The following is a 19,652-nucleotide window of genomic DNA, read 5'->3' on the forward strand; positions in this document are numbered from 1 at the left end:
TTTTTAAATCTTCAAATGACACGGTCTCATTTGGTTGCTGACTCATTATTTACTTGAAAGTCCGTCCCCATTACAAATCATTGCATGCGACCACAATTCAAACAACCTTCTCCAAATGGCTTTCGAAACTCTAGTGTTTCATAGTCGCGCATATGTAAGCAAATCAAACATTGAATTTGACATCACTACAGTTTCAGAAACGGGCCTCGAAGAACTGAATGTCCTTTGAATTCTCATTAAAATCGCGTAGATCTTCGAAATGAGATTATTAAATTTTTAAAAAATTCATCTTCCACGAATTTAGGTGCGAAGGATGAAATTCCATCAATTGACTATCATATTTGAGCCGCTTTGTTATAACAAATAAACAATACAACTCAGCTTACTGCTTTAGCATACTTTTCAAGTTGTTATCCAGACATGCGCCTTTGTCAATATTAAATTTTACTCTGTTATTAAGAATCAAAGAACCACCCTGTAACACCTCAGCATAAATCAAACTTTTTCTTGATTGAATTTGGTACATTATGCACAAGTGCAGTTGACGGCGTATTGTCAGAATTTTACTATGATCATGATATTGAAATAGAGTTAATAATAGTACTCCACGCACCCAGACATAGTCCCCAACACCAAATATTGTTATTATTTCATCAAGTTCAGACATTATATAAATAATTAACATAAAAATAAAAAGGTACTTTTTAGAAAAACGAGAAAAACTTTCGGGTGGCTTAACCACTTGAGAAATTGAAGATCTATATGAGTATTAAGCGGTTCTATATAAACATATTACTATTTCGTGATCTGCGGTCGAATGTCAATGGTTACTTTGTCATTGTGGTGATATTTTGTTAGGCTATTGATTAAATTTTGAATCTTCTCTCATCCGAAAAGATATAAGTCAAGACTTTATTATTCTCATTCATCCTTAAAGGTCAACATTAACTTTCTTGCTATAACTATTATTATTTTTCTCGTTCCATTTTTTTCTAATTGAAGAAAAATAACTGCAAATTTCTTGTTTGTGAGGTAAATGTTGGAAAATAATTCCTAGACTTGTCATAACTATTATAAAAAAAAGCAATAATGATTTATCATAACCATTATATGATTTAATGATTTTGTAGTTCAAAAATAAACTTGAGTTTTAACTCATAATTATTCTAATTATATAAAATAGATTGATAATACTAGATCCAATTTCTATATTATCATGGATATACCACGTAATAATTGCATAATGATTTCCTGCAACTTTCACCAAGCTTACGCTTATCATATAAAATATAGAACAAATCGTTTAATGGTTACCACTCATACGCTAATAAAAATTAGTAATGATAACTATGATAATGGTAAATAGGCAATATCGTGCCGCCAAGCTTCTGATCTTCGATGTAAATATCGATAAGTTTTTTTCTTCATTGAAACCTTCCAAGACTCATACTTTTATAACTTTATCTCATAAACTTGAAGTGCCCAATTTTGAGTTCACTTAACATCCGAAGATTGGGAACTTTCAAAACCTTTCTTATGAGTATTAAATTTTAGTTAATTTTAATCCCGACCCTGCTCATTCCCCTCGCTCATTGGCTTCTTTAGTCGCTACTAATCCATCAGTTTCTTCCCCTTTTACCATTAAGCAATGGTCCATAGCATAACCGTTTGGATGATTCAATCTGGATCATCCGCTGAAGTTTCGTACTCGGTAATGTAATTTCAACAGCGTTACTGAAAGATATGCGTCATGATGTACGAGAATATAACCAATCGTCTCGTAATGTAAACATTTTAAAGTATTTTTGGATTAGGCTTAGCTATAGCGGAAGGTAAAAAGAATTAGAGATGATATTCTAATGATATATGCCTTATATTAAACACCTCACCTGAGATTTTTAATCTCCATTTTCAGCCGAACGATGATAACATTTCGTCAATTACAAAGAACAAAATATTTTTCTAGTAACAAACATGATTTAAATTAGATGTTCTGCAAAAGCATGTCAACCATGCGTATATCACGAGATCGTGAGTCAAAACTCCTGTTATAATTCTCGGTACACAAATTACACTGGTTTTTTTCCGTTACCATCAGATATGATAATTCTATTTTTGGCCTAAAGAAAATCATCATCGATGTATCTAGCAACGTAAAAGCTAAAATCCTTAGATTATGGAGAGTTAACATTGATGAGAGACGGAGAGTAATTTTCCTGATAATTTATTGAATGATGAAAATGAAATAAAAAAAACGGTTGGCGAAACCTTTAATGACGTCCGAGGGGGAAATATTCGAGTTGTGGTAAGAGCTCCTGATACTGATAAGTGAGTCGTTTAGTAAACGCGTAATAACCTGCTCCTAAAAAACACATTCACACTACTGTCATCTAATTTCTTGTGTCTTGCCAACCATTAGAGCTCTGGAACAAAAGAAAATTTTCGGAAGAGTGTAAGAATGTACAGAATTGTCCTTGCATCTTTCAGTTTTTCGTCAAATATTTTGTTTGATCAGTGAGAAAGACATGGATGGTCAACGGCGCATTACGAGAAAATGATTGGTCCTCTCACTATTTTGTGGATCCACTAAATTGTATAATGAAATTGAGAGACGAGTGTTATATGGAACACAGGCATCGGAAATCAACGCGCGTGATTAGAACAATATCGGAATTGGAAAAAAATAATTATATATGCAACTAGTAAGTTTTACTCCTGTTTGCTAGAATCGCTTTTATACACATTCTAACTTGCCGTCTTCTTTATCTTTTCATGGTTTCTGAATCAGCTTGTCTTTTAAGTATATTTGAATTCACTTGGAATAAATCTCAGTATTGGTAAACGTACAAATAAATATAAAAAGTAGTGATGATTTCCTAGTATAACAGGCTGGGAGGAAGCTGGAAATAAAGGAGATGAACGTATTATTCTTTTTTTTTTTGATGAGTTCGAAAGATTATTTGAAATGAATGAGGATATTCGCTCCAATTTCCTGTGTATTCTTCGCGCCACCAGAAACTCCATTGAAAACTTTGTCATCCAAACTATCGTCGTAATTGGTACATACAGTATCCTGTATACAAATTCGCAGAAAACTTCACCCTTCAATATTAAGGTCCTGGTCCGTAATCCAAATTTCACCCTGGGACAAGTGCGAGCGCTATTTAAAGATTTTGGAGAAGATAATAAGATGGATTTCGAACAGCAAATCATCGAGGATATCTTTATACAAACAAATGGGTACGTGAAAATGTCCAGACCAAATATAAACTATCTTTTATCAACTAATAAATCGTATTATAATAGGCATGCAGCCTTTGTCTGTCTTTGTGGACGAGCAATTGAAGACAATCTCATCAGAATACTCGATAATGAACGAATCTTAAGTTATGAAATTTGGGAACGATACAAAGTCAGATCATTAATGGATACTATTGTTATGTACCCAACATTCCGAAATATGGTTCAGTCTCTCCGGGGTTCAAAAGCTAAGATATGATTGATTTTTTCGGAAAATTTCCTAGCAGATTTTGGACATAAAGTAAAATCTACTGATGCAGAGTATCTTGCTGACGAAGGAGTTCTGGTTCGTGGTGAAGTTGTTGGATCATTCAAACTTTCTTCTCCTTTGGTGCGTTGGTTGATCCTTCAACATGTAATTCCTGCTGTATTTCCATCCTTCCCTCCCTTTCTTAGTTGGTACTAGAAACTTGGATACTTTATATGCCTTAAGGCTTGCTATTAAATATTTTTGATAAGGATGTTATTTTTCAGGCTCGTTATCATCCATTCAAGTTGTTAAACTACCAGTCAATCGTAAGTCAAATCAACCTGTTCCAAGAGAAAGCGTCTATGACGCCAAATTATACCTAATTTTGCAGAATTGACTTAGTCCATCAAATTTTCAAGTTACGGGCCAATGTCAGCATAAATATAGTAACGTCATAGATATGCCCTATGGCCAAAGAATCGTTCTCGAACTCTTAGCGACAGCAAGTAACGTCGATCTCAATGAATACTTTCAATGGGCTCTTCAATATGCGGATCTACTCTCCGCACATGAAACTTGGATCGTTCATATAACATGTGAAGATAGATATATTAATCATCCTCATTGGCCATCTATTTCTCAATTAAAAAGGAATCTTAATGTTGCACATTTTTACCATGATACTTTATTTAGTAGAATTGAATTAATTGCAGGCTGGTGGAATTTTAGTAAACACGAAATGTATACTTATAAAAATTCTATTAATATATAATGCTAAGTGTTTAATCTTGACAAAATCATTGAGAAAAGGAAATTTGTTTTTATACATTGTTATATGTTATTCATATCTTGCGTTACTAAAAATAATGTATCTCGTGATTTTTTCATTACTTAGTGAAATGTTACAAAAAAAATTACAATATACAAAATGAAAAAATCTTTATTTAGGTTTTGTTAGTTGGTATTGCCTAATTATAATCGATTCTTTATAGGCTTCCACTATCTCTTTCTTGAAAGATCTCTTACCTCATCATTGTGTACCCATAACACTCCTTAACCAATTAATTTCATCACGGTATTCTTTAAGCTGATCCTTCAATCAGCCAACCTCTCAATCATCATTTAAAAGCTGTTTTTCTAACGAAGCTATTATTTCATCACGGCTTTTAACGATTTTTAAGTATACTGTATATGTAAATAATAAGTGATTCAATTTGTAAATATAGAGGAAGTGGAGCAAAGTTCCTCTCATTAATTTATTTTTTATGTGAATTTCTCAGATTATAGAATTCTAGGATGCTTAGAAAATATCATTTTCCATTATTACTTAAAGCGAATTGATTAGCTCCTTCGATCTATTAAAACAGATATATGGTGATGCCTTATATCTCAAAAAGTACTTATTATTTCTAGAACAAACAAGTAGCATCTTATTTATTTCAAATTTATAAAAAGAATCAAAATACAGTCAAGCTTATTATAGTGAACCCTCAGTTCTAACATTTTTGTTGAATATTCACAAAATCGCAAGATTTCTTATAGTAAACTTTATATTAATACAAAAAAAAATGGGTCTTTTAACGAAAGTTCTTTGTTAATTTTTGATTTAAAGCATTAAGAACTCTCAATTCTGTGTAATTAGTTGTAATATTATAGCTTTTTATCATCATCATCAATGATAGTATTTTTGATCAGAATCACATTCTTTGCGTCATTGAGGATAAATAACTATGAAGATAAACAACTACCTGGGAAATTCATCAAACTTCAATCTTATCCCACGATCATACAAATTTGTGTATGGCTTAATTAAATAGAAATCTAAATCCATTTTCTTGAGTTTGAATATTTCTCATATGATCGTATCTGTATTTTAAATTTCTAATTATGATTTAAATTCTCTTTTGGTAATGATCATTTAATCGCTCCCTTTGAATGTTGAATTATTATTGATTGGTCAGCATTTATATTTCATAATTTTTAACTATAAAGACTGTCGCCATCAAAAGATTATTTGTTGAAAATAGCATACTTTATTACAATTAGAGTGAACATCACGCAAAAATATAATTAAATGATTCCCATCTTTTTGCATTCCATAAAATAAATTATTAATTGATATATTAATACTATCTCTTTTTTAGTTTTCTTAAGCAACCTTTCTAACGCGAATTAATGCCTTAATTTCGAAAAATAAGTTAGTAGATTATAACCTTCCATAGCTTTAAAGATTACAGCGAATTACTTACCTAATTTTTCTCTTAAGCTTTCAACAAAGTCTGCAAGATCGGAAGCAGGTCCACCCTTCATACCGTAGCTTCTGAGTTTTTCTTCAGTCAGCTTAAGGAAGGAACGACCGGTAATTCTCTCTTTGCGAATAATATCAAAATCTTCCTCTATAAGTTGTTGTAAGTCGTCATGTACCCGCAAATACGAGATAAGTTCTTCTGTATCATAGTGGATTATTTCAGACATGCTTTTATTGTGGAATTAAACCTTGGGCCATTCATTTTTGGGAATAGTTATTTTCGTTACATTACACGAAGTAAAAATCAACTAATTACGTGATCTAAAATATTTCCACATCCTTTTATTTGTCACATGGTTAATATCCTTAATGCCGGCCAATTTTCGTTGATCACTAAAACTCTTACTTTTTCTCAAAAGTATTGTTATATCACATTTACCAAAAGTATTTTTGACATTTTTCATGCATTATTTGAAAACAAATATCTACAATTAACTAGGTATTGGCTAGATCTAAGTTTGCTTTTGATAAAATAAATAAATCTCTTATAATAAATTCCTTCAAATAGATTAATTGATTGATTAAGATCTTTTTTTACCTGTTTCGGTTGAAGTAATAAGGGTCCAAACTTTCCTTACAAAACAATACAAATATAGGAGTGAGAGATTGCATTAGTGATTAATGAACCAGAAAGTAAATTTGCTGTTTATAATTGAAAGTGAATTTGTCAGTGATATTTTGAAATATTTAATTAGGAATTAAAAATAACAATTTCGAATTATGTAAATTGAAAGTACAGTAAGCGAAAGGACTATATTTTAAGTAATAGAATCATCTTTAAGAGAAATTGATTCCATTAAAGATTTGGATGTAATTTCATGTCTAGTTGTCATACGTCTACGAAGATTACGAACATAGGATTGTGGTTTTAATCATAGGACGGGATTGAGTCGAAGTAATAAGTTTATTATTTATAAAAAAAGACTGTTGTATGGCCAGTATTAGTATCTAATTAAGATCATATGATAAACTCCCTTTTGCTTTATACATACTAAAAATGCTTTTTTCCTGCCTGCTAAAATTTGATGCAAGGTTAGCTTTAAGAAAAGTGCAAATATAAACTTGTTTTTATAACGAGTTTATGGTTTTATGCGTGGTAATAATTTACTTGTAATTCTCGCCGAAAAAAAATCTTGGTCTAACTATAGTAGACAAAGATTTATACGACATAAACATGCGAAAACATTTGTCCCGTCACAATTCGAGAAAGTGGACGTTAATGGATTAACTTATACATGAATTTCTAGAAATTTGTCGTCAGATTTCATAAGACCATATTTATCAACTGGTATCCGATCAAAATCTTGAAAGTCACTTGCACGACTAACAAAATCCTGACAAGCCATTATATCGACAATTTTGTAAATCTAATGATGAGTGTTCTAATAAAATAATTTGCTGCAATATGTAATATTTAGTTTATGATAAAATGTGGTAAATTTTATAATTTTGTTCAGAATAATCAACTTTGTAATACACTCTTAACTTATTAACCCTTTATACACTACAGTATAAAAAGTATCATTCATAAATGATTTTAAGACTATTTATATTTTAATTTTTTTATACTTAGATATTTTTATTTATTTATTTATTTTATGTGAAGTTGGCAAGGGCATCAAAGGAGTATAATCTACCCAAAGGGTAGGGAAACTCCACTATAGAACCTGTCATCCGTCAAGGCCTAAACCAGGCCGGAGTGCCGGACCCTTACTTCTAATTAAAGAGAACCCTTACGACCAATTGAGGATAGTATTTATACTTAGATATTTATACAACTTTTATCTTCCTAATATTTAAAAACACTGCAATCACGTGGGCGTTACGTTTAGACTAACCACATAAATAACAATTTACAATTGTGTAACTGCAGTGTGTAATGCAAAGTATAAATCTTGATTTTTTACATGATAGGCACGCGTCATACGCGATTACCGTAATTAAAAAAAAAGCAAAAAAGTAAGAAGCAAAAAAAAAAAGTTAGAACAAAGTTAAAGAAAGAAAAAAAGAGAACAAAGGAACGAAAAAAAGAACCCACCTATATGGAACCGAAATACCAAAGCGCCGAAATTGCCGAAGAACAGGACCTATCGAGGAAATGAAGTTAGCACAAAGTTAAAGAACAAAAAAAGAATGGAACCGAAATGTTAAAGCGCCGAAGTTGCCAAAGAGCCAGGACCTAAAAGGAAAGAAGAGTTAGAACGATAGAACAAAGAGCCGAAATGCCGAAGAGCTGGGATCTAAGAGGAAAGAAGAGTTAGAACAATATAACGAACGAAAAAAAAGACAAAAAGAGAAAAAAAAATGAAAAAAAGTACCTTGGAACCTTGAAACCGAAATATCAAGGCCGAAGAGCCGGGACCTATTGAGCAAAACATAAAAAACAAAAATAAAATCCCTTGGTAAACTATATAATTTTGCTTTTCTTACTTTTTTTGAGATGTTAAATGAGTTATATTAATTGGAAATTTTTTACATTATAGTTCCCCGTTATCCTTATGTACTTGCATTTGAACCATCTGTTATTGAAGTGCGTCATGTCTGGGAGGAAAGAATAGTCAGAACGAACAAAAAAAATGAAAAAAAGATGCACCTTAGAACCAAAGAGCCGAAAACTGAAGAGTCAAAATGCCGAAGTGCTTGGACCTAAGAGAAAAAAAAAGTTAAAACGAAGTTAAAGAACGAAAAAAGAGAATAAAGGAGCGCAAAAACAAGAACCACCTGTATGTGAAACTGAAATGGCAAGGCGCAGGTATTATATATAAATAATTAAAATTTTACTTTATATATGTTTTTAAGTTTTAAATATTAACTGTTAACGTAGTTAACAGGTGAATCCTAGTTTTTTTTTAATAAAAGGAGACTTTTTTCCCTTAAAAATATTAAGAATCACGCGTCAATAAATAAATTTAACCAAAAAAATTTTCAGGTATTCAGCAATAATGAACGAATTTTTCATGCGCAAGTCTTCAGAATGAAATATTTTGGACTTTTTTTTGAATGCAGTATAGAAGAATTTATGCAGAAGATAGAAGCTTACATTACGTCACTCAGGGCCATCGCTGATACTCAGGAAGGCAGAAGGAGCGAACGAGCAAAAGAGTTTCTCAATAATTATAAAAAGGCGAGTTTATTTTTTTTTTTGGCTAAAAACATAGATAAGAAATTTGGTGGCGTGGCAGAGGGACTTTGGGTCCTTGTGTCATTCAAGTCTTCGAGATGAGCTACGAAGCTAATGTTAGGGCGCAGAGAATCTTTGAGATTAGCTGACGTTCAAGACTTTGAGTTGACCTGGCATTGGCCCCACCGGGGCGCAGAAAATCTTTGAGATTGGCTGACGTTCAAAACTTTGAGTTGAACTAGTGGGATGCAAAGAACAGATGGGAAATTCAGAAGCATGTTAAGAATAATACTAATGATCCTTCTTTTTAGGACGACCAGCTGGGGCCAGTGAAAGGCTTCAGTGAAATGTGTTTCGGCAAAATCGAAGTGTCCACCCAGGGAAATGGTATATCAGCGAAACGAAATTGCTTCGGTGAAATGGGTTTCGGTGAAAAGGACTTTGGCGAAAAGTCGGATACCCTTTTCTCATATTATCTTCGTTGAAAAAAACATAATATCATAAGTTTTTTCGCGTTTACTCCAATTAATTTATCAAAAGCCCTTATACTTTATAGTTATAATGAGTATATATTCTGTTTCATCTTCTTTCGTTACTTCCTCTCTGTTTTCTTTTGATAGTTGCCTTACGAATTTGTGGCAATTTCCATTAGCCAGGAATTAATAATGGGTTTGATTCATATGACAAACAAGTTATGTTCAGAAACTATGGCTACTAGAAATGGTTTCAAATTGTAGGGTTGTAACGTCTTATTACTGTTCAATAGCTAAATCTATTTTTGCGATTATCTGAAAGAAATTATATTGTGCATAAATAAAATTCCCTCGTGCAGACGGCCATTCTTAAAATATCATTTTATTTTCTATAGTCCGAAGATGTACGAAACACGGTCATGTAATTAATTAATTATGAGCGAAATTTTCTATTACCATCACCAAAATCAATCCTTATTTTAAATCCATTGCTCTTATTCACGTACGCCTAATCCAATATTTGTTTAAGATAATCAAACAATAAGCTTTATTTAATTTAAGAAAAAATAATTAAACTTTATGATACAGTCAGTATATTGCACATTGTACCATATAATAATAAATTATGCTAATAAAAACTCAACACAATCTGGAAAGATCAAATAAATTTTATCACTATTAATATGTTGAGATCATGTGAAATATTTTGTGTGATGAGGCTAACGTAGAAAGTAAAGGAAAAGTAAAAAAAAAGGTGAATAATAATAATGTTGATAATAATTACTTATAAGGCAGATTTTAAATGTAATAATTCATTATCTCTCTTATAATTATCGATATTTTCAGCATGGTCTGCCATTAAATTATTTTTAATTTGATCAATTTCTCGTTGAGTGAATCCAAGATATTCATTTAGATAATTGTCTACAGTTCCATATATATCACTAAATTTATGTAATGTTAATATCATTGATTCGTATCTATGTATTTAAAATGATATTTCATGAAAAATAAAGGTTAGTAATAAATTAATAAATTAAATAGATTTTTATTTATACAGAAATTTTACTTACTTTGCATTCATTATTTTTCTAATTTCATCCATAGTAAAATGACCTTTACATAAGTCGTAATAGGTTTTAATAATATCTTCATTATATTCTGCCAATTATAAATAAATAAATGTTTAAAAAATCAATTCGATAAATTAACAAATAGATCTATTACTGTAATCAAATACTATATAGTTAATTACTTACGAATATTTCTATTAGTTATTTCATATTCTCTAGCAATAATATCATCGCTAACACCACATAATTTTAATACTAACATACATAATACACCAGTTCTATCTTTACCCATTGCACCATGAATGATAAATGGTCTATTGGGATAATTTAATATATGTCGAAATACTACTTTATAAGCTGGTCTACCTTCATCTAATATAATCATGCACACTATATTATAAATAAAAATTATATTAATATATTTGAAATAAAGGAAAAAAAAAAGTATATATGAATTTCTAATAGTATACTACCATTAGATGAACCTTCGTAGTCTTGAATATATGATGACCATTTTTTGAATAACGCTTCTTTTGAGTGGTCAGCATCTTTAAATATTGAAATATGAATTCTACTTATTCCTGGTATATTTCTAAATTTTATAACAATATTAGTTAAAATTTTTCTATGAAATTCTGTATATTTATTTAATACTTACACGAATCCAATGTCTTGAACTTCAGGAGTTGATCGAAAATCAAATACATTTTGTATGTTAAGCAAATTTAAAGTTTTAATCCCATTTTCAGTAATTCCATTTAAACTAGCAAAAAAAAAAAATTAGCAATTTTCAGATGAGAGAATTTCAAAGAATCAACCTTAAAGAAAAATGAAAAAAGATAACTTACTTCCCACTTCTAAAAATAAATCTTTTACGAACATATTTTCTCGTCACATTAGGATAACCACCCAAATCTCTAAAATTTGTAACACCTTCAACATTCAAATATCTTGGTATACTACTCATAAATTTATTTTTCTCAAAAAATCTCGTAGATTGAAATTCATCCGAAAAATATTCTCTTATTGCAGAAACTAATTCATTATGGTGATCACTATAAGAATGGTTTGCGCCAATGATGACTTTTAGTGTATTATTTGGAACTACGTTGGAGAATTCTGCCGCATCATTTGGTGTTGTGTACTACAATTAAGAATTGTAAAGAAAAAAACGTTATAAGTGGAGGCAAGCTACCTCTTTAAGCCGGCATTTAGGTCATTACTTTTTATAAATGAAATTTTACTTTATAAACTTGCCTCATCATTTGTCCCATGAAGTATTAATACTGAAGTAGATTCCGGAAGTTCACGTACTATATAGAGAAAATGAATATTTAAAATTTTTTCTTTATTCGGTTCAAAATTAAAGTATATTAAATTTAAGAAACACTTACCAAAAGACATATCAATTGAAACAAAATTTGAAAAGCTCTCATAAGTAGTCATAACTCTTTTAATTTCTCCATAAAACTTGTATTCATCAACTTTAAAACCTTCACTTTTAAATTTTTTCAAAAATTCTTTTGGATAATTTCGTAATAAATTACTAAAATGATATCTTGCTGAAATTGCAACTAAATGCGGTATATTCCTCCTTATTCTTGTAACATAATGATATGACGGAAGATTCCCTGTTTCAAAAGTCTGAATGAGTTTGATAAAGTAATGAAAAATAAATTTACGTATATTAATGACATACCCATGGAATGACTTATTATGGCATATAATTGATATCCATATTCCCTTTCTAAATATTCCACCACTGTATCAATGTCGTTAATTTCATTCTAGAAATCAAAGAAAGAAAAATGAGGCTGATACTTTGTAAAAAAGATGATCCGTGTTTTATATTTTATATCAACATAATCACGATTACACAAGATTTTACAGAAAAGTTACCTCACAACTACCATAATCTATAGAAATAAAATCACTTTCTCCATAACCTCTAAAATCAAAACGAAATGTATCGAATGGCAGTTCTTTTGCTAATTTTGGTTGAAAACTAAAGTTTTTATGTGCTATTTATGAAAATATATATTTTAATACAAATGATTTTCATTTAAAAGAAATTTTTCTAAAGAGAAATACCTTGAACGCCATGACACATTATTCCAATTTTTGTACCTCTTGTACTTTCTTTTGGTAATTTACGTTCAAGTATGCCAACAATTATTTGTCCTTTATCATTTTTTATTCTTAATAATTCATCACTCATTCTAAGTAATAAAAGCTCTTTTAGCAATAAAAATTAATTTCAGTGTATCTAAAACAAAAGAATTTTATATAATTTTTTTTTTTCGAGTTAGGACGCGTAGTTAATATTGTTCTTTGGTGCACCCCAAAAATGATCAAAACCCTAATTCAAAATATATGGCAATATGATCAACTGGTGTCACCAGAAGTTCTGACGTATGGATTTGGAGTACTTCATGAACCCGGTGCAACAATCCAAGTATTAAAGTTCCCAAGAAAAAGGAGAAATTGTATGAAAAGTTAAATGAGTTGAATGAGTTAAATGAATTTACTTATAAGTTGTTACGAATAATACTTATAATAAAAGAGTTTACTTATGTTACAAATAATAATTAATAAAAAGAGTTTACTTATAACAAAATTTTGTGTGACAAACGCTAACGTATTTTTTAATAAATAAATTTTTGGATTTTCACATAATTTTCCACAATTTTTTAGGTGGGACGCATTACTACAATTTAGGTTAGCCATTCAATATAATTCGATTTATATGGATTATACCCGAAACCTTAAATTACTTTTATCAATAGATGTACAATAGAACAAACAAAATATGAAAGAATAATAATAAAATTTATTGTTATATTATAAAAAATTCCTCTTTCTCTCTTGTAACATATCATCATATATCATTGTTTCGTTAGACTAAAATCTAATTAATTAAAGCACAAATATGCTTTACTCCAGACTAAAAAAATCTTTAGTTTCTAACGCGTACTATTAGAATAGTGAAAATGGATCTTGAGTTCTGGAATAAATGCTATTTAGAAAAAAATTCGGTATCATAGTTTTTAAAAGCACAAGGAAAACTAAGCTAGATTGTGATGCCTTGATAATATACTGTGGCTGATATACTTATCTGCAATCGTCTTTGGTCTATCTGCTATGAGAGGATCAACTACGTTTTTTACTCATAATAATCTCTTTTTGCGAGAGAGAAATGTTAAAGAATGAAGAAACTCAACAAATATAAATTTACTATAAATTTATTGACGATTACGCAAGAAATCCAAGATTACATTATCCTGGCAGGACGTTAACATGTATTATAGTTAAACTCATTTAATAGTTTTGTTAATTGATATTTTTTTGTTCGGTCGGGATGTTGTTATCTGAATATTAAAAACTTAGTCGATATCTTATCAATTATCAATTTATCACATCTCGAACGTGCCATCCGTATAATGGGTGAAAGACTGGGATCAAATTGAATTTGTAAGTCATATATTGAAAAAAACATTGATTAACTCTATGGTCATATGAAATTAATATGAGGCGAAGTCACTGCGAACTTTTTTTGAACTCCCATTGTCCATTCTGAAAAAAATCGACTAAACTGTAAAAAGAAAATTTTTCTGTTAGAATCCAAATGGCTTAGTTCAGTTTACACGTTTAAGTCGTTTAATAGACCTTGTGCGCCTACCTATTACTATTTAGAGAACAAAATGTCGGTTATCCCTTTACAGTAATAAACTTTATGTTACACGTTTTAACATCTAAAGCTCCTAAGCCATTCTATCTTTTTATTCCCCGTATTTACAAAACAAAATGTGTGTTGGATTTTCTTTCGCAACACTTATAAACAATGAATTTCAGAAGCCTGTAGTTCCTTACCACTTATATTTTATTATAATTGAACATTTTATCTGCTTTTTAAGAGCTAGATTGAAAAAAATTCGGGGGTTTTCTTTGTCTAATCTGTTGTACATCTAAAATAAGGACAATTTATTTATTATTTTATTATTATTTTTTCCCCTAACCTACGCTAAATATTTTTCTTTCATTCTTGAATTTTTCTATTACTTAATGCTTTAATAATCAAGTAAGTATCTTAATCTAATTAATTCATATCATCAAAGAGTCAAGAAAATTTTTCAATCAATTTCTCTTAATTTTTTGGCATTCATTGTTTATATAATAATGTTAGATTTGGATTTGAAAGAATCAACATAATCAAATCAATATTAACAGTATATTTACTCATTCTTTGCAGATTTCATCATATTATAATCTCATTAAGTAATGGATCGAATTCAATGCAATACTATATTATTTCTTTTAATAATTCAATTATTATTATTATACGTCAATTTGTCACAATCAAAGGATAATAATAATTTTCCAAATTATGCCATTCGGGTTAATAAACGTGACGCACAGTCGGGAACTCCTAATATAAATAATACTGTTGCAAAAGAGCCATTAAAGTGTAATGGTGATGCAGCTATTTGCGATCTAAGATATGATCAAGTGGTAAAAATAGCGCGTTCATTTTTTTTTTCCAAAGAAAAAGATTTGTTCGAATTTATTAAAGTGAATTCTCTTTTTTTCTTACTTTCACTTTCCCTTTTCGTTATTTTAGACTTATCCCGGAACTCATAATAGTGCATCATACAATTTAGAATTCGATTGCAATCTAACAGTAAGAAATTGTTTAGATTCAGTAAGTGTATGTAGTAAACAATACGCACAATGTTTAATGACATATGGGATGCAATGCGATGCACAAACTTCAGCGTGTAAACAACGGAATCCACAATGGTTACATTGGTTGTGTGAAGGATTCAATAAGACATGTAGGTCTAGTAATGCTTTGTGTACAGCATGGAATGCTGTTTGTACCAACAGTGATAGAGTTTGTAATGTTTGGGGTAATGCGTGTGAAATTGACGTGCCTGATTGGATTATAACTTGTTTTTGGGAAAACAATCCTGGTTATCCTGTTTTAAGACAACTTCAGGATGGTAAGTCTAAATTTTAAAGGAGGAGAAAAGAGATGATTTTGTTTTGAAATTTGTGTTAACTTTTTTTTTAAAAAAAAAAAACTTTTAGGGATTAGATTGTTTGATTTTGATACATGTCTTTTAAATAATGAACATGGAGTTTTTTGCCATGGTCAAAATCCGGCGAGAGCATTGGGAGAAGAATTAGATACAGTATTTCAAGTAATTTTGGATTTCATGAATTCCAACCCCAACGAGGTTATAACAATTGAATTTGGTGATACGGATGGAGACCCACAAATACTTAGTAATTATATACAATCAAAACTAGCACAATATTTTGTAAATCAAACAACAGGGCATTCAATGATGTATTCAATGTCAGATCCTAATAAGCCATGGATAACATTACGTGAGATGATAAATAATAATACTCGTATAGTTGTTTTCTTCGGTAGAATTTATAATAATGTACAGAATAGACAACCATGGATACATTATACATATGAATGGTTTACTGAATCGTACAGATATACTTCTAATGATATGACTCCTGAACAACTTACCAATAGTTTTAATGGTTATTGTGCTACTTCTGATGCCGTTATTAGAAATGACACACAATTGTATGGTAAAGTGAGATGGCAGACAATTGATGATACGTAAGTATTCTTTTTTTAAAAAAAAGTTGTTTATTTGTTTTAAACAAAACTTATTCCTTTTGAAAATTACAAGTGTAGGAATATTACCCACTAATATAGAAGAAGCAATAAAGATGGGAAAAAGTCCAGGTCCAGTATGCATAAAAGATTTAGCATTAGGAATTAATTTTGATGTACTAAAAAATATTGAAGCATTTTGTTATCCTAGATTTCCCTATTATTTTAGAGTAAGAGTTGATCATTATTGGCAAAGTAGCTTATTTGAAGTTGTTAGAAAAATGAATCGACAAAATGTTATAAAGTTCTTAGGTAATGCTACTAGCACTAATAGCGCAAATCCAACTTGATAATTTTTTGAAGAAAAGGTGGAGGGGAAGAATCGAGATGTGCGTGTGATGATCAAGTTAAATGATTTGAATTATTTTGAATTAGTTCTTTTTTTTCCTTTTTTTTTAAAAAAAAAAATGGTTGGTTTTTTTTGTAAAATAGCTAATAAAAACATTAAAATTAAAAATTAAAAAGATTATATAATTGAAGGAAACTTTATTTATTTAATAAAAAATCGCATTTGTATAATTGAAAATCCAACTATATTGTAAATATTAGTCTAATTATATAAATACATTGTCTTTCAAAAAAAGTATTTTTTAAATAAATCATTAAATATTTTTTTTTCCACCAAATAAATAAATGATTCAATTGATATTGATTGATTGTCTATTGAAATGACCTCCAAGGTAATAGATTTCTAGGAATATTAAAATAGAACATCCGGAATGTATTTGTAAATACTATTTCTAATTTAAATTTAAATTTAGCGGCATTTAGTTACCGAAATATCTTGATATATATCATCTAATCTTTGAATTTTTGGTATTCATCAATAAAATATTCTTTCCTATGATCATTTAAAAAGCTATATTCGCGCATAAAAAAAAAATAAATTTAATTTATTAAAATATATAAAATAGTTACTCTATTCCTAATAATTGAGATGAATATAAAAAGTCTTACTTTAGGAAATCTGACAAGTGATATTTCAAGGTGTCTAATGTATCTTCTGCAAGATTCATATTTGAAATCAATTGTGGAAAAGATACTAAATAAATTATATAAATAATTAGAATCATTTAATTTCAGTAACTCAAGTAACCACACAAATAACTTCACTAATTTAGTTTACACACCAAACAATCTTAATAAATGCTCTGCTCCATATATTTGGGAGTTATCCAATTGTTCAAATTTGTTACGTATTCCTCGATATTGTTGTCTTTCTGATGTATACAATAAACGGGATCTCAAACATTTGTTAAAATAAAATTGCACTCCATCGATGACTTCATTTGCAATACCATCGCTATAATAACGAAAAAAAAAATTAAATTTGTAAAATTTTTATAGGAAACACTAATTATGATATTTTTAATATTCTGTATTTACGATTCTTGTCCTCCTTTCTTATTTCGATATGTCCTATATTGACTTATAATGTCCTTCACAGAAGGTTTTCTTGGCAAAGGCACGACCTGAATAAACAAACACATTATAAATACTAAATAGATTATATTAGGATATACATAAATTTAATTACCAATGATGATTTATCAATATTTTCCCAATCTTGAACTAGAATTGCTCGAAGGGGATCAGGGACAGGAATGTTAATCTTTGGTTTTTTGACACTTTCATCCTAAATAAAAGGAAAGAAGAAAACTCAAAATTTTTTTTTCAATCAATATCAACGTAAATAATAAAGCAAACTCTAGTTACTTTGTCCGTTAAAGTATCTCTCCTTCTTTTCTTCCCTTTTTCAGCTGTAGTTTCTTGAGCAGGTTTTTTAACAGTCGACCTTCCTTTTTTACTTAAAGATTCTTCGAGATTTTTTTGTTTAGCCAAATTCGCATCATTAAATTTTAACACTCGACCCTCTGAAACCCATTCATCCCACCTACATAAAAACCAAAAAATATAGTTTTTTTTTTATTTTCGAAAGAAAAAAAAAAATAATGAATTCTTACGTATTTTTCCATCCTTTGTAATGTATTAGATAATGTGGGCCCGGTAAATTGGTTTTTGGATGTTTATTATCCGCTTCTAAAATCTAAAAGAAAATTATTTTTTTTCATTTATCGTAATTGAATAATAATTATTACAATTTTTATTTGTGTATACATTACCTTTGCTTCATAAATCATAGGTCCATGATAGCAAAGAATTCTTTCACCTTGTTGATAATGAAATTCTTTATTCTGTGCCATATTCTTAAAAAGTATTAAGCAAGATGATCAAATAAATAAAATGATTTAGAAAAATGAAAGGTTTAAAATCAAGAAAATCCTGATTTATAAAAATTTTCCGGGTATTAAAATAAATGCATTCCGCATAATTTCCATTTTTGGTTAAATTAAAAATATGAAGAACGTCACAAATTCCTTTATAAATTTCAAGAATCAAAAAGGTTGATCGATCTCGATTATTTTAAAAAGGAATTTTAGTGACATAATTTGATTATTACATCATAAAAAAAAATTGGTCATTTCCGGTAATATAACATTATAAACAAAATGTAGTTTTTGTAAATTTTATTGCGGCTTAAATTCCTTAAATCTAATGGGCTGTGTTGGCTTTTTATATTAAGAAGGAATCTTGCATTAATCAAAAGTTATTTATATTCATGACCAACAGGGACTAACTTAATTTGTAAAATGATGTGCCAGCTAAGCCGCGGCAAAGCCTCAAGCTAACTTTAATTTGGTACGGTTTAGGGCGTAAAGTTCGGATTTCGTATAGCCGAAGTGAGTCCGGCTTATCAAATTTGTATATGGCTGAGACGGCAAATTCACACGTGATGATCAAAAATAATGAATATAAAAGGCTTTTGGGCAAAAAAAAATTTTCGTTTTTTTCTATAAAAATTTTAGCTTTAAATAACTTTATTTTATTATTCTTTTATTTTGTGACAATGAATTTTTTTAAATATAATCCGGCAGTTTCGGACGTTATACCCGGTAATTCATCAACAGGTAAAATATAAAATTATTCCTTAAAAAAAAAAGATAAGATAATCTGATTAATTCCGTGTTTCTTTCAAATAAATAGATAGTATTAATAGTACGAGTGACGTGGATAGTGAGACTTCAGTAGAAAATACTCTTACAGAAGTTACACTAAATTCTCGTAACGAATCGGATTCAGATGAAATAGAACAAGATATGCTTCAACACAGTTCCGCAGAAAACGAAATTGATGATGAATCGTCTCCTCAACATAATGAAATAAATACATCCACTTCTGTTAATTCGAGTAGTCCTGATAGTGAAAAAAGCACAAATGATAAAAATATAAATTTGCCATTGTTCAAGAAATCTCCGTTAGATATCTCATCCATTTGCACTTCTTCAGAATCAAATGACACGAACGTTCAAACTATTCAACGTTCTCATGACGTTAACAATTCAAATCGCAAGCGTAGTTTCATAAACTATGAAAACAATTCGTATGTTTGCTCTGAACCATCTTGTAAGAAAAGATTTACTCAAACGG

General features: G+C 29.5%; 7 protein-coding genes across 7 annotated transcripts; 3 read left to right on the top strand and 4 right to left on the bottom strand.

Annotated features, from left to right (window-relative positions):
* Positions 1-2,012: 2,012 nt before the first annotated feature.
* On the top strand, positions 2,013-4,262 carry OCT59_024616 (uncharacterized protein; the record flags this gene model as incomplete). Its single annotated transcript, XM_066132817.1, has 10 exons — positions 2,013-2,031; positions 2,199-2,328; positions 2,420-2,452; positions 2,634-2,702; positions 2,789-2,800; positions 2,881-3,240; positions 3,307-3,386; positions 3,525-3,695; positions 3,775-3,816; positions 3,910-4,262. The coding sequence occupies 10 exons, from the start codon at positions 2,013-2,015 to the stop codon at positions 4,260-4,262; spliced, it is 1,269 nt and encodes a 422-aa protein (XP_065991559.1).
* Positions 4,263-5,500: 1,238 nt separating this feature from the next.
* OCT59_024617 (uncharacterized protein) lies at positions 5,501-6,004 on the bottom strand. Its single transcript, XM_066132824.1, has 2 exons — positions 5,740-6,004; positions 5,501-5,669 (listed from the first exon to the last, which is right to left on the bottom strand). Exons 1-2 carry the CDS (start codon positions 5,963-5,965, stop codon positions 5,653-5,655), a joined length of 243 nt encoding a protein of 80 aa, XP_065991560.1. The 5' UTR covers positions 5,966-6,004; the 3' UTR covers positions 5,501-5,652.
* Positions 6,005-6,233: 229 nt separating this feature from the next.
* On the bottom strand, positions 6,234-7,144 carry OCT59_024618 (uncharacterized protein; the record flags this gene model as incomplete). Its single annotated transcript, XM_066132833.1, has 5 exons — positions 6,234-6,259; positions 6,337-6,371; positions 6,426-6,440; positions 6,536-6,549; positions 7,034-7,144. 5 exons carry the CDS (start codon positions 7,142-7,144, stop codon positions 6,234-6,236), a joined length of 201 nt encoding a protein of 66 aa, XP_065991561.1.
* A 1,673-nt stretch (positions 7,145-8,817) lies between these two features.
* On the top strand, positions 8,818-9,582 carry OCT59_024619 (uncharacterized protein; the record flags this gene model as incomplete). The annotated part of the gene is made up of 3 exons (XM_066132842.1): positions 8,818-8,922; positions 9,231-9,306; positions 9,476-9,582. 3 exons carry the CDS (start codon positions 8,818-8,820, stop codon positions 9,580-9,582), a joined length of 288 nt encoding a protein of 95 aa, XP_065991562.1.
* Positions 9,583-9,918: 336 nt separating this feature from the next.
* Positions 9,919-12,683, bottom strand: OCT59_024620 (uncharacterized protein; the record flags this gene model as incomplete). Its single annotated transcript, XM_025318170.2, has 11 exons — positions 9,919-10,372; positions 10,466-10,553; positions 10,652-10,855; positions 10,939-11,057; positions 11,124-11,228; positions 11,314-11,609; positions 11,723-11,778; positions 11,860-12,096; positions 12,165-12,252; positions 12,365-12,486; positions 12,557-12,683. The coding sequence occupies 11 exons, from the start codon at positions 12,681-12,683 to the stop codon at positions 10,177-10,179; spliced, it is 1,638 nt and encodes a 545-aa protein (XP_025176766.1). The 3' UTR covers positions 9,919-10,176.
* Positions 12,684-14,261: 1,578 nt separating this feature from the next.
* On the top strand, positions 14,262-16,624 carry OCT59_024621 (uncharacterized protein). Its single transcript, XM_025318171.2, has 5 exons — positions 14,262-14,543; positions 14,715-14,974; positions 15,084-15,465; positions 15,554-16,106; positions 16,180-16,624. Exons 2-5 carry the CDS (start codon positions 14,744-14,746, stop codon positions 16,451-16,453), a joined length of 1,440 nt encoding a protein of 479 aa, XP_025176767.1. The 5' UTR covers positions 14,262-14,543; positions 14,715-14,743; the 3' UTR covers positions 16,454-16,624.
* A 5-nt stretch (positions 16,625-16,629) lies between these two features.
* On the bottom strand, positions 16,630-18,448 carry OCT59_024622 (uncharacterized protein). The gene is made up of 8 exons (XM_025318172.2): positions 18,287-18,448; positions 18,128-18,210; positions 17,880-18,057; positions 17,701-17,799; positions 17,550-17,635; positions 17,294-17,466; positions 17,121-17,205; positions 16,630-17,022 (listed from the first exon to the last, which is right to left on the bottom strand). The coding sequence occupies exons 1-8, from the start codon at positions 18,365-18,367 to the stop codon at positions 16,962-16,964; spliced, it is 846 nt and encodes a 281-aa protein (XP_025176768.1). The 5' UTR covers positions 18,368-18,448; the 3' UTR covers positions 16,630-16,961.
* Positions 18,449-19,652: the final 1,204 nt, after the last annotated feature.

This window comes from Rhizophagus irregularis, chromosome 5 (assembly GCF_026210795.1).
Source record: "Rhizophagus irregularis chromosome 5, complete sequence".
NCBI classification, from domain to species: domain Eukaryota; kingdom Fungi; phylum Glomeromycota; class Glomeromycetes; order Glomerales; family Glomeraceae; genus Rhizophagus; species Rhizophagus irregularis.

Coding starts and splice junctions, on each gene's coding strand:
- OCT59_024617 (XM_066132824.1), bottom strand. CDS start 5,965: ATGTCTGAAATAATCCACTATGATACAGAAGAACTTATCTCGTATTTG.
- OCT59_024621 (XM_025318171.2), top strand. CDS start 14,744: ATGGATCGAATTCAATGCAATACTATATTATTTCTTTTAATAATTCAA. Junction 14,975..15,083: donor ATCTAAGATATGATCAAGTG/GTAAAAATAGCG, acceptor TCGTTATTTTAG/ACTTATCCCGGAACTCATAA. Junction 16,107..16,179: donor TGGCAGACAATTGATGATAC/GTAAGTATTCTT, acceptor GAAAATTACAAG/TGTAGGAATATTACCCACTA.
- OCT59_024622 (XM_025318172.2), bottom strand. CDS start 18,367: ATGGCACAGAATAAAGAATTTCATTATCAACAAGGTGAAAGAATTCTT. Junction 17,800..17,879: donor GAGATACTTTAACGGACAAA/GTAACTAGAGTT, acceptor CCTTTTATTTAG/GATGAAAGTGTCAAAAAACC. Junction 17,023..17,120: donor CACTTGTCAGATTTCCTAAA/GTAAGACTTTTT, acceptor GCGCGAATATAG/CTTTTTAAATGATCATAGGA.